The sequence below is a fragment of the Pipistrellus hanaki genome, assembly GCF_964339955.1.
Source record: "Pipistrellus hanaki genome assembly, chromosome: 13".
In the NCBI taxonomy this organism is placed as follows: Eukaryota; Metazoa; Chordata; class Mammalia; order Chiroptera; family Vespertilionidae; genus Pipistrellus; species Pipistrellus hanaki.
The window spans coordinates 32,341,523-32,353,945 of NC_140515.1; the positions used below are offsets into that span (position 1 = coordinate 32,341,523).

Below are 12,423 nucleotides of genomic sequence, written 5' to 3' on the forward strand. Positions count from 1 at the left end.
CTAATCAGGACTGAGCGAGAGGGGCCTGGCACACCCTGGAGCCCTCCCGCGGTCCTTCCCCTGCACCAGTTGTGCACCGGTGGGGTCCCTCGGCCTGGTCTACGCCCTCTCTCAATTTGGGACCCTTCAGGGGATGTCAGAGAGCCTGTTTTGGCTCAATCTTATAGGCCAGGCTGAGGGACCCTACTGGTGCATGAATTTGTACACCAGGTCTCTAGTAGAATAATAATTTAAGGCCTTAGTATTTTACATAAATTGTGGTCCCAGAATCTCCCATAAAAATGAAAACAAATGTCTAACACAATTTAAAAACAAAATGCTGTCATGTTTATTTAATAGTAGAAATTAGAAACTTTAGGCTCCTGGCTGCCAGAGTGCACACATAGGCACTCAGAAGTCATCACACGGGGCACCGAGGATCGCAGTGCGTGTGGCCCCAGCAGCTGGTGTGGGATTGAGTCAGTTGTGAGGTCCAGAGCTGCTGACCTAGCCGGTAGCCCACCAACCCCGGACATAATGGTGGGCACTGGCATGTGGGAGCTGTGAACTGGCCACATCCTAAGAGCTCAGCCACGCCATAGCCCCCCATAGTCTCCCGCCCCGGCCAGCACACTGCCACCATGGCCACACCCTGACCCTCTCTCTGCACCACTCTGCACTGTAATGCGTCTGCCTCCGGTGCTATGGCAGCATGAATAGATCTGGTCCTCCACCTCCCACAGCTCAGCCTTTACAGATGGAGGCACTACAAATCTTAAGTTGCAAAATCCATCCGACAGGATACTACTGTGTGAGGCCCACCAGTGGAATTACTGATCTAGGTTGACTGATAGTTTTAGTAGTGCTTCAGCCTTTTGACTATGATTGCAATGAAGAGTAAACACAAGTTTATGGTACAATTTTTGCTCCACCAAACATTTCAGATAAAGGCACTGTGTGAAAAGAGGCAAACCTAATGAATTAATGGATTCTAAATTGAGAAGTGTTTTTGAAATGCCAAGGAAAATGATAAATTGAATGATATGGAACCTAGTAAAGCTGTTCCGCTGAATGCATCTAAACAAGATGGACCCATGCCAAAACCACACTGTTTCTTCAATGATATGAAACAAGGAAATTCATGGAAGTGTGAAAGACTTCAGGGAGAAATGACAGAGCTGTTAGAAGAAAATCAACACCTGAGAGATGAAGACTTAAGGCTCAGAAAAGTAGCACACTCAGCTACACCTGGGTCAACCTCAGGGCATCCTTCAGAGAGAATGCCACCAGTCGTTTTCCTTCACTTCTTGTAATTGCAGCCATTTTCTTTGTGTTCTTTCTAGGGAAATGCATCTTGTAGAATGAAGCATGCAGAGTGCTATTTCTTTTATTTTATATTGACCAGATAGATATTTGTTTGCCTACCATTTCATTGGTAGTATGGCCCCCGGTGACCATTTTTATGTGTATAGCATCATATAGGTTTTGCATTTAACCTCTTACGGTTAGAAAACACAATAAAAACAAATGTTTGGCTCCTGGACAAATAGTGTATTACCAGTTCACCACTAGCAGATGTCAGTTTCACATTTAGTCATTTATGAAATTCATAAAATAATTGTTTGTTCTTAGTGGTTTTAATAAGAGTTCAAGAATTGTTCAGTCTTGTAAATATTATTTTAATCCTTTTAAATTTTATTTGTTGCTCTTCTCAAAATATGATTTATTTAGATGACTAATTCCACTTATTCAGGAAAAGCCAAGAGGTATTCTATAGGGAAATGGTATATCTTACAATGTAAAGTTTCTCCTTTATCTTTGCTAATATCACGGCAGGATTTTTCTTTTATTTAATACTAGTGGCCCTGCGCACAAGTAGCTCACAGCCGCTTGCCTCAGCTGGCCCTCCCGCCCACCACTGCTCGTAGTTCTCTGCCACTTGTAGCTCACTGCCCCACCCTCCTGCTGATTGGTCATTACGTGACGGCACCCCAACCAATTTGCATGTTACCCTATTATAAGTATAGATATTTTTATTGATTTCAGAGAGACAGAGATACATCAATGATGAGAATCCTGCATACCCCGTACTGGGGATGGAGCCTGCAACCTGGGCATGTGCCCAGATTGGGAATCCAACCATGACCTCTTGATCCATAGGTCAACATTCAACCCTTGACCCACATGGGCTTGGCTGGCAAAATTTTTCTTATCCCTTGTGAGGCAGTTATTGACTAAGTTTTCCATCCTTATAATTCTGTCCCGTGGTATTTCCTGTTAAAAGAAATAAAACTATTAACAGGTTTTAAAAAATGTTAGCATTGTAATTAATGTGAATTCTTAAATCCTTTAGTATCATCATTGGCAGGCTTCTGTTTATATTTGAACACTAGCAGATAATGAATGGTGTCATGAAATAGCCATGGAGCAACCATTTTGCCACATAGACTTCTATAAACCTCGTTATGAACTCTTGTTACTATAGTTTTTATCTTCAAGATTTTGTTATTGTTAATATTATTTTTTTGCTTTTCACATAAAAATTTCCCCGAGCTGTTTAATAAAATGAAACCTAGAAAACCATTTTTTATATTTAAATACAGGATAAAAGCATTAAAGATGCTTAAGAATTTAGGGAAAAATACTCAGATGCAAACCAGAGATCGTGTATGTGTGTGTGTGTGTGTGTGTGTGTGTGTGCGCATTTTAAAATGTGATATTTACATTTACATTTGTGTGTACTATGAAATAGGGAAATATGTATACACAAGATAATTCTTTTTCAAGAATGTTTATACCGAAAACTATTTAGATTGTCACAACCACTATAATATGTTCTGTGCACTGGCAGAATTAAGGATGAGAGAGTTACTTGCTTTTCACTAATAAAAATGTTTTCTGTGTCTTGACTACAGAATAAAACATGTGTGCAGACACTGGAGGGACATGCCCAAAATGTGTCTTGTGCCAGTTTTCATCCTGAGTTGCCAATCATCATCACAGGTTCAGAAGATGGTAAGTTAGAAATGTACACTTAATATTACTAAGTGGATATGTAGGTCAGGTAGACCCCTGCATTGTAATTGGAGTTTTCCAAGAAATTTTAAATTTTTATTTGAGTAGAATACTTAAACTATAAGAGTAAAGGAACGTGTCATCATCCTAATGTGTTTTAACTCTATTACTTAAATAAGAGGACATCTAGAAGTCCTGGAGAAAAACTGAAAAAAAACTTGTGCTTTGGTGCATAAAACCTGGGGTCAGATTCAGGTTCTGCCACTTTATGGATATGGCTTGGGCGAATATTGAATTGGGAATAGACATACCCACCTCACAGGATTACAGTGAGAGGATAAGGAGAAATCACATGTATAAAGCACACAGTAAGCACTGTAGCCAGCAGAATATTAACTCACATTAAAATGACATTTCTTAGTTGATTATTAATTTTCTATTACTAATTTATTTTTGTCGCTTTATAAAAAGTTAAGCTTCCATGACAGGAAGTGTTTTCCTGGCTGCATCTGGTTCACCTGACAGTTCATTGTTGGATATTCAAATTAAAAGAGAGTATTCACATTCTTCTTTTTAGGAACTGTGCGTATATGGCATTCAAGCACGTATCGCCTTGAGAGCACATTGAATTATGGAATGGAGAGGGTGTGGTGTGTGGCCAGTCTGAGAGGGTCCAATAATGTCGCTTTGGGCTATGACGAAGGGAGTATCATTGTTAAGGTAATCGCCAATTATACTGTCTCTGACGAGGTGAACATCGGGGAAGCAGTCATTGTTTTAGTACAGTCATTTTCCAAGTCACCAGCTTCGTTAAACTGCTACTGCTTTTATTAAGCATAAAAGAGATTTGAAGTGGAAGAAAGGAAGCGTTTATTTTGTTGTGGTTTTGCTTTTCCTTTTCATTGCTAAGAGTCATTTGTCATTCTTCCAGCTTGGTCGGGAGGAACCTGCCATGTCCATGGATGCCAATGGAAAGATAATTTGGGCCAAGCATTCAGAAGTCCAGCAGGCTAACCTAAAAGCAATGGGAGATGCTGAAATTAAAGATGGAGAAAGATTGCCACTGGCAGTAAAGGATATGGGCAGTTGTGAAATATACCCTCAGACTATTCAGCACAATCCTAATGGGCGGTAAGCCATCACCAAAATATCCTTTTGAGCAGAATTTGAGTAGCCACAGAATGTACATCCTGCCCTATGGTGGGCATCCCTCACTGAGCTTTTGTCCTGGCTGCACAATCCTCAGCACAGCTGCAGGCAGCCATACCAGTGGATCGAGTTGGCGTGCAGGGTAACATATTTGCCTTCCTGGCCTGGTCCCACCACACAATTTTGAACAGTTACTCTTATTTCAAATGTGTTGGGTTTGTGTCCTTGTGGTCCTTTGAGAGCAAGGATCATGTTTTACCCTGAGGCTCAGTAGGTGCCCTCTCAATATTTGCTGACTCAGTGCTCTTAAGAAGAAAAGCTGGCTCTGATATATTGTATATGTCTTTTGAAAAATTTTGGGATTGGCAATAACTTTTTCTTTTCTTGTAATTTGACCCAACAGTTCTATTCCTCCCGTAAGATTTATAGAACACCAAACATCCTATGAGAGAAGAATTGCTAGCACATGATTTTAAGCCTATGGAGTTTTAAAATTTATTTTAGCCCAGCAAGTGAGAGAGGGAGAAAGAGAAACATCAGTGATGAGAGAGAATCATTGATTAGCTGCCTTCTACACTCCCTCCCCACTGGGATTGAGCCCGCAATCCAGGCATATACCTTTGATCGGAATTGAGCCTGAAATCCAGGCATGTTCTCTTAACTGGAATCGAATCCAGGACCCTTCAGTCCATAGGCCGACACTCTTATCCACTGAGCCAAACCAGATAGGCTGGAGTGAGATATTTTTATTCATTTGAAAGATCAGGGGGGTTTTGTTTGTTTTAAATATATTTTTATTGAGTTCAGAGAGGAAGGGTGAGGGAGAGAAAAACATCAATGATGAGAGAGAATTATTAATCGGCTGCCTCCAGCCTGCCTCTTACTGGGGATCGAACCACAACCCAGCATGTGCTCTGGCCTGGAATTGAACCTGGAACCCTTCATTCTGCAGGCTGATGCTCTCCAATGAGCAAAACCAGCTGGGGCTGAATGATTTGTTTTAAAATGAAGATAGTCCTGTACAAGATAGTGCCTTTTTTTCATGTTTTACTGATTTTTATAGTGAGAAAGGAAGAGGGATAGAGGAACAGAAACATCAATGAGAGAAATACTGATTGGCTGCCTCCTGCACACCCCCATCAGGGATCAAGCCCACAACCGAGGCATGTGCCCTGACTGGGAAATGAACCAGTGACCTCTTGGTTCATGGATCAGTGCTTAACCACTGAGCCACAATGGCAGGGCAAGATGGTGCCTTCTTTTTTTTTTTTTTTTTTTTTAAAGATGGTGCCTTCTTATGGTGTAAATGTAATGAGCAAAGTGTTAGGCATCTTGGTGTTCAACAAATACTGGTTAAATTATTGGACTCCTCCCTGTGCATCTCCAGCTATTCTCATCCTCCTCAGAAAGAGAAAGCCACTACAGCAGTAACCCATGTTCATATTTTGTTTTTGGATTTGTTGGGGTAGATATTTATATCTAGCTCTGTATTCAAAGAAGTGTATAACTTTTAAAGATACTAGGTTCAGTTGTAACAGTCAACCAAAATAACATTTGTTATTAGAAACATTTTACTATAAATATGAATCATTATTTCTTGTATATGTCATTGGCCCTGTAATTCCCTTTCTGGCTTCCATACTTTCTAGGTTTGTTGTGGTTTGTGGTGATGGCGAGTATATCATCTACACAGCAATGGCTTTGAGGAACAAGAGCTTTGGGTCTGCCCAGGAGTTTGCATGGGCCCATGATTCTTCTGAGTGAGTAGGCTGAGTGATAGCCAGCTCGCCCCGATTGCAATGGTGTTCTATGTGTGGGCGGGTCAGAGAGGTTCTTGAGGGCCAGTGTGTGCTTTGCTTCTCCGATTGATGAACAGCTCTCACCAGAGCTGCCTGTTGGAAGGGTGGGGTCAGAGGCATCTGTGCAGCATGAGCTGCCTTTGCCCTTTATGGTCAGTACTGAGCTGGCTCCTCAAAAACAGGGGGAAAAAACAAAACACTCAACTCTGAATTATTATACTAGAAAATCTCCGACTGGTTCCTTTTTTATTCCAGTTTGATGCATGTGATAAACATTAGGGCTTTGTCATTTTTAGACCACACACGGAATCACATCTTCAGTTTTCTTAGTTTTGTTTCCCCATATTTTGTGTTGCCTCAGTATTGTGTAATAGGATGCATTTAAATTTTTTTTTTTTTAACAAAAATGATTCACTGAGAGAGAACAAATTGTTTTGATCTTTTCACAAATTTTCTAAATACACTCATTCATGAACATTCCATGTACTAAAAGGTACTTTGTTATCATCTTAAGCAAAATTATAGTTCCTGAATTGCCTTACCTCTCAACATGCCACTGCCTCTGGTTTGGCAGTTTGCCTTTTTCAGCTTTGTCCAGCCGAGATACTCCACTGTTTTGAGCATCTTTTCTGTCTTGAGCACAGCACTTAGTGAATATTCTTGAATATCCAGCAACGGCCACAGCCCCTCTTTTCAAGAGGCCTGAATATATGCAATTTCCTTAATTTTTTGCCAAACATGGCAAAATCACTTATAAGTGGAATCACTTATGAAAGTTTTTTATTTTTTAAGTCACTTTTACTGAAGTATAATTTATATAAAATACTTACTTTAGGTGTACATTTCAGTGAAATTAAACTGATGTATGCAGACTTTAACCATCAGCACAATCAAGATACAGAACATTTCTGTCACCTCAAAAAGTCCCCATGTTTCCCTTAGCAGTCAGTACTCACCCCTACTCCCAAACCCCCAAGCAAATACTGATTTGCTTTTTTGTTACCATATAGATTTGTCTTCAGAGTTTTGTATAAATGGAGTCACATGGTATACACTCTTTTGTCTGGATTCTTTTACTCAGCACAGTGCTTTTGAGATTCATCCATTGTTGCATGAATCAGTAATTGGTTACTTTTTTTGCAGAATGGTATTCCATTGTACAAATATACCACTGTTGGTTCAATAATTCACCTAATGATGGACATTTAGGCCTTTTTCAGTTTCTAAAATAATTTTTAAGCCCTAGTAATTTGTGTAATAGTGTGAAACCCATTCGTAATTTGTCCAACTATTGACTGAACTCTTGAGGAAAAATTATAATAACAAATCTTTAAATATTTTATATTTATGCATAAGTATATTTGAAGGTAATTGTAACATTTGATAGAATTATAATTTAGTACATAATATGCTATGTTTGCCTTTCGTTTTTTCCCCCCAGATATGCTATAAGAGAGAGCAACAGTGTTGTAAAGATATTTAAGAACTTTAAGGAAAAAAAATCATTTAAACCAGATTTTGGAGCTGAAAGTGAGTGTTATTTATATATGATACATTTTTAGAAGCTTTGTAATGGCTCGATTACCATCTAAGTAAAAACCTTTTTGTCCTTTTCAGGTATCTATGGAGGCTTCTTATTGGGGGTCAGATCTGTAAATGGCTTAGCTTTCTATGACTGGGACAATACGGAACTCATACGCAGAATTGAAATTCAGCCCAAACATGTGAGTTCCCTCCATTGTTTTGAGAATTTGTGTCTCTGGGTCCCTGTACCCTGCAGTCCCTGTCCCATTGTGCTGGACATAGCACCCTTTACAGCAACTTGGAGTTGTGGTATTAAAATAAGGCGATAGATGTTGGATATTTTGAAAAATATAAAGTCATATAAATGCCAAGCACTTTTCTGTTTTAAATGGCTTCTGCCTGAGTGACAAAAGCATGCTTTGAAGACAGAAGGTCAGGGAGTCCTTCACTTGGAAAGTGTGGAGCTGCACTCATTTCAGAATGTCTTTTCACACTTTCCTGATAGTGGTTGCTTAAACTTCAGGTAACCGTCTTGTGACAAAGTTTTCTACTTTAGAACTGCCTGCCTCTTTGACAGCTTTCATTGTCAGGAAATTATCCTTCACAGCAAGTCCACCTACCTAGGTCGTATTTCTGTCTTCTAGAGCATGCACTCTCAGTGGGTAAAGGGGCAAAAATCAGTTTGTGGTGGGTGAAAAAGCTTAGCTTTTTATCTATAAAGCATAAGTATGCATATGTATAGATATGTATTATAACATATACCATATGTGTATGTATTATATATTAATAAACATACAGACAGTAGTATCTGTCGTATTAAAACTTCATAGGGGAAGGTGATTATGAAAACAGTCTCTAAAAAAAGTTGACGGGGGAATTGAAAATTGTTAATGAGGTGAGGGAGTGAGACACTATTCGAGAATGGGGAATGGGCTTCTGCTCCTCTGAATTACAGCACACCTAGTGAACACTGACAGCTCTCCTCCCTGTCTCCCTGCGTTGTCCATTTTAGCCTAATGAACAGCACTGCCCTGCCCACCTCACATGTATGTATATACACACTGTATTACATTGCTAAGTATGTGTTTACTATAAGATACATCTTGTAAGAAAGGAAGTGTATCATATCTACTCAAAAATCCAAAATCATTTGTTTTTGTCGTGTTGCAGATTTTCTGGTCTGACTCTGGAGAGCTAGTCTGTATTGCCACCGAGGAGTCATTTTTTATCCTGAAGTATCTGTCGGAAAAAGTCCTGGCTGCACAGGAAACGCATGAGGGGGTTACTGAAGATGGCATTGAAGATGCCTTTGAGGTAATTGCATCAGTACAACTTGAGCTTTGCTTCTGAGTGATTTATATTCTTAGAACTTCACTCATTTTAACATTTTAGTATGAATTAGGTTTGGGGGAACTAAGCATTTAAGGAGTTACAGTAAAATGTGAAAATTAAAATATTGGCTTTGAGTCTAAAAGTATTTATATTTAAAAGAAATTTGTGCTTTGATTTTAGGAAATCCTGAGACTAACTTCGATTATCTTTCAGTAGAGAAATTTAAAATTGTTTTGGTTTTAAGACAATTTGGTCACAGTGATTTAAATGAGCTCTCACATGGTAAAGATAAGACATCCATTGTGGAGATGCCTTGGAAGATTTTATGAAATACCTTGCTGGTTTCATGTGTGTATGGAGTTTAGATAAACACTTTTTAAATCACGGCTTTGACACAACAATGAGATTTTACATTACAAATACTCATCCAGGATTCTGTTCTTAAATGGAGAAAGAAGATAGAAATTCCAAAGATAGATTTTCTTTTTTTATAAAAATATGTTTTGTTGTGTGTTTTTTATTGATTTCTTAGGGAGGGAGAGGGAGATGGAGAGAGGGATAGAAACATCAATAATGTCAGAGAGTCATTGATCAGCTGCCTCCTGCATGTCCCATACTGGGGATCAAGCCCACAGCCTGGGCATGTGCCCTGACCAGAATCCAACTGTGACTTCTGGTTCATGCTCAACCACTGGGCCACACAAGCCAGTCTAGATTTTCTTTCTTGAAATAGGATTTTGTTTTGCATCCCTTACTCTTCCTTAATTATATTGAGTTTCTTGTTACAGGACTTCTAATGCTGAATAAGGTAATAATAGACTTTTCTTTTTTTCTTTTCTTTTTTTTTGTAGGTTCTTGGTGAGATTCAGGAAATTGTGAAAACGGGGCTGTGGGTAGGCGACTGCTTCATTTACACAAGTTCTGTGAACAGATTAAATTATTACGTTGGAGGAGAAATAGTCACCATTGCCCACTTGGACAGGTAGCTGAGTGTTGTTTTGCTTTTGCCTTAAGCAGGCTAAATTTAAAAATACACTTTTTAAACAAAACCTGTTGCTGGCTTATAGGAATGATAGGCCTGATTTTTCAGTGCTATAGTTATAGTAGATTGGCAATTGCTAACCAAAATTACATCAATCAAATGGAAAGATTTTGAGCTAGAGGCAAAATGTGGGGTGTGTATCTGTGTGTACTGATTTGGGCTAACTTAGTTTCTGTTTCTAATACAGAACGATGTATCTCCTGGGCTATATTCCTAAAGACAACAGGCTTTACCTGGGGGATAAAGAGCTGAACATCGTCAGCTACTCCCTCCTGGTTTCGGTGCTGGAGTACCAGACGGCTGTCATGCGGAGGGACTTCAGCATGGCTGACAAGGTCCTTCCCACCATTCCCAAGGAGCAGAGGACCAGAGTCGCACACTTTTTGGAAAAGCAGGTAAGAGGTTTTATTTGCTTATTTTAGTTTTGTTATGTTTTTTAAAACCAGCCATTAGAAAGAATGCCAGTATACATTGGAAAAACTTTAATTGCCACTAATTTCCTTACGGCAATGGAGTTTTCCTGTAAATGTAAGTCACTTGTTACACTCTTCCTTCTCCTTCCCCTACATCCTTGGTACCCCATTTAAATGTTGGGGGTGATTATCAGTCTTTCCTTTCTGTGGACTTCTTTTCCATCCTGTTATTATTTTCATTACTATAGTTTTCTTTCCTAACTAGCATTATTTTTTTTTTTATGGTAAAATACATATAACATGAAATTTAAAAGAAGTGTTTTGTTTTTTTTAATGTGTTGTTGTTTTTGGGGTGTAAATTGGGTTGTTTTCTATGCTGTGTTCACTCCTGATTTAGGATTTTCTCTAGTGTTTCACCTGAAACTTAATATCCCTCCACCAGCTTTCCAGCTTCCAACATTTTGCAACTAATGTTTCCTCTGCCTTTTTGTGTGTTGGGAACTTTATGCCTTTAAAAAGAAACCCCTTCACTGTCATTACAGAGGGGACTTAATCCACCTGATTTCACCTGCTTTGTCCTTGCCTTTACCTGACCAGTTCCATAGATCTTCCATCCTCCACTCTTAGATTTATAAAAAGCTCTCCAGTTTTCTCTGTGCTAACCACCCCGTAACTGAGCATTCTCCCTCAGTCTGATGAAGTCGGAGCTTTTTGTCCACACACCACTTCTTTAGAGCTGAAGAACTTGCCTATAGGACAGACCTCACCGGTACTGTTAGTCTTGGGAGAGAAACTGATTTAGAAATTACAGTAGTTGGTTTCAACACCCGTTTCTGATGACTGAGGAGTGGACCAGGGGAAGGGATACTTGCTGATGAATACACTGGACACGAGGCCCACACTAAAAGCATAGGTAATGACAACCTATGTCAGGAGCTGAAAGCAAATGTTTGCTAAGTGACCTGAGGTGGTAGAAAATCCTAGCAGGAAGGTTTTGCCTTTTTTTTTTTTTTTTTTTCTTTTTCTTTTGAAGGACTGGTCTAGGTGATCTCTAAAGACCCAGTTTAGTGAGATTACAAACACTTAGGTCTACCCCACTGTCTGCATTTTTATAAAACGACTCTTGTTCACTCAACTTCCTAAAATCCTTTTCTTTTTGACACTTCTTACTTTTGCATTTCTGATTTTACTAATTGTTTTACTCAAGTTTATCTAGCATTGGTCAGCTTCACTGACAAGGGAACAAGAGGCATTGTGTGACTGAATTTTCTCTGCCTGGGTTCTTATCAGTTAATTTAATGATTTCTTAATTTTTTTTCCTGTCTTCTCATTGGAGTATTTTGTTACCTGTTACTTTTGATTCAAATGGGCTTCCAGTGTCAGCAGGGACATCTATTTTTGTCTGAAAAGGAAGTGGGTGATTTACTGAATGCATGTGCTTACATACAGATTACACACGTTTTTAAAATCTGTTTAGGGCTTCAAGCAGCAAGCTCTTACAGTATCCACAGACCCTGAGCATCGCTTTGAACTTGCTCTTCAGCTTGGAGAACTAAAAATTGCATACCAGCTAGCAGTGGAAGCAGAGGTATGTACTAATAACTGATAGGTCAGTAATACTTCTATGTGTTTAGTATACAGTAAATTGCAAGTTAGACTCATTTTGCTGAGGTTATTGTCTCTTTGGTCTTGCTTAAAAATATATTATGTTAATCTTTGCATAAGCTATGTGGATTATATTGGCAATATTCTTAGCATTCTAATTTGTTTTAAAAAAGTGTTTTCATATCTTAGAGATCTATTTTGGAAGAGAAGGAAAGATTTAAGATAATAGGTAAACTAGTTTGAGAACTTGAAGAGTGCAGGTATCCCAAACTAGTGAGAAAAAGATGTTGATTTTAAAGAAGGATTCTGATAATTTGATAGTTTAGTGACATTTTGTGAATCTTTGCAAATTGAAAGCTTCTAGTTGTGGGCTTCTGGTTGTGGTTTAAGTCTAGCATTTACTGGTAAATTCTTTTCAGATGTACAAATCAACATTAATATCCACTCAAATGTGTATTTTAGTTGTTTTTTGAGAAGCTACAAATGACAATTATTTATTATTAAATATTTAAGGACATAAACAATTTTGTAATCTTTCAAAAAATGGTATTAAAACACTCATAAA

General features: G+C 38.7%; 1 protein-coding gene and 1 pseudogene across 2 annotated transcripts in view; both read left to right on the forward strand.

The window, feature by feature from the left end:
* COPB2 (COPI coat complex subunit beta 2) overlaps window positions 1–12,423 on the forward strand; it is a 28,406-nt gene that overhangs the window by 12,107 nt on the left and 3,876 nt on the right. The window contains exons 7-16 of the mRNA XM_084901768.1: window positions 2,895–2,994; window positions 3,572–3,714; window positions 3,926–4,125; window positions 5,793–5,903; window positions 7,384–7,472; window positions 7,560–7,666; window positions 8,637–8,780; window positions 9,650–9,780; window positions 10,028–10,235; window positions 11,731–11,841. Coding sequence (XP_084757894.1) covers window positions 2,895–2,994; window positions 3,572–3,714; window positions 3,926–4,125; window positions 5,793–5,903; window positions 7,384–7,472; window positions 7,560–7,666; window positions 8,637–8,780; window positions 9,650–9,780; window positions 10,028–10,235; window positions 11,731–11,841 — 1,344 coding nt within the window. The remainder of the gene's footprint in view (window positions 1–2,894; window positions 2,995–3,571; window positions 3,715–3,925; window positions 4,126–5,792; window positions 5,904–7,383; window positions 7,473–7,559; window positions 7,667–8,636; window positions 8,781–9,649; window positions 9,781–10,027; window positions 10,236–11,730; window positions 11,842–12,423) is intronic.
* On the forward strand, window positions 271–2,222 carry LOC311631586 (vesicle-associated membrane protein-associated protein A-like; annotated as a pseudogene). Its single transcript has one exon. The product of its transcript is annotated as a vesicle-associated membrane protein-associated protein A-like (transcript).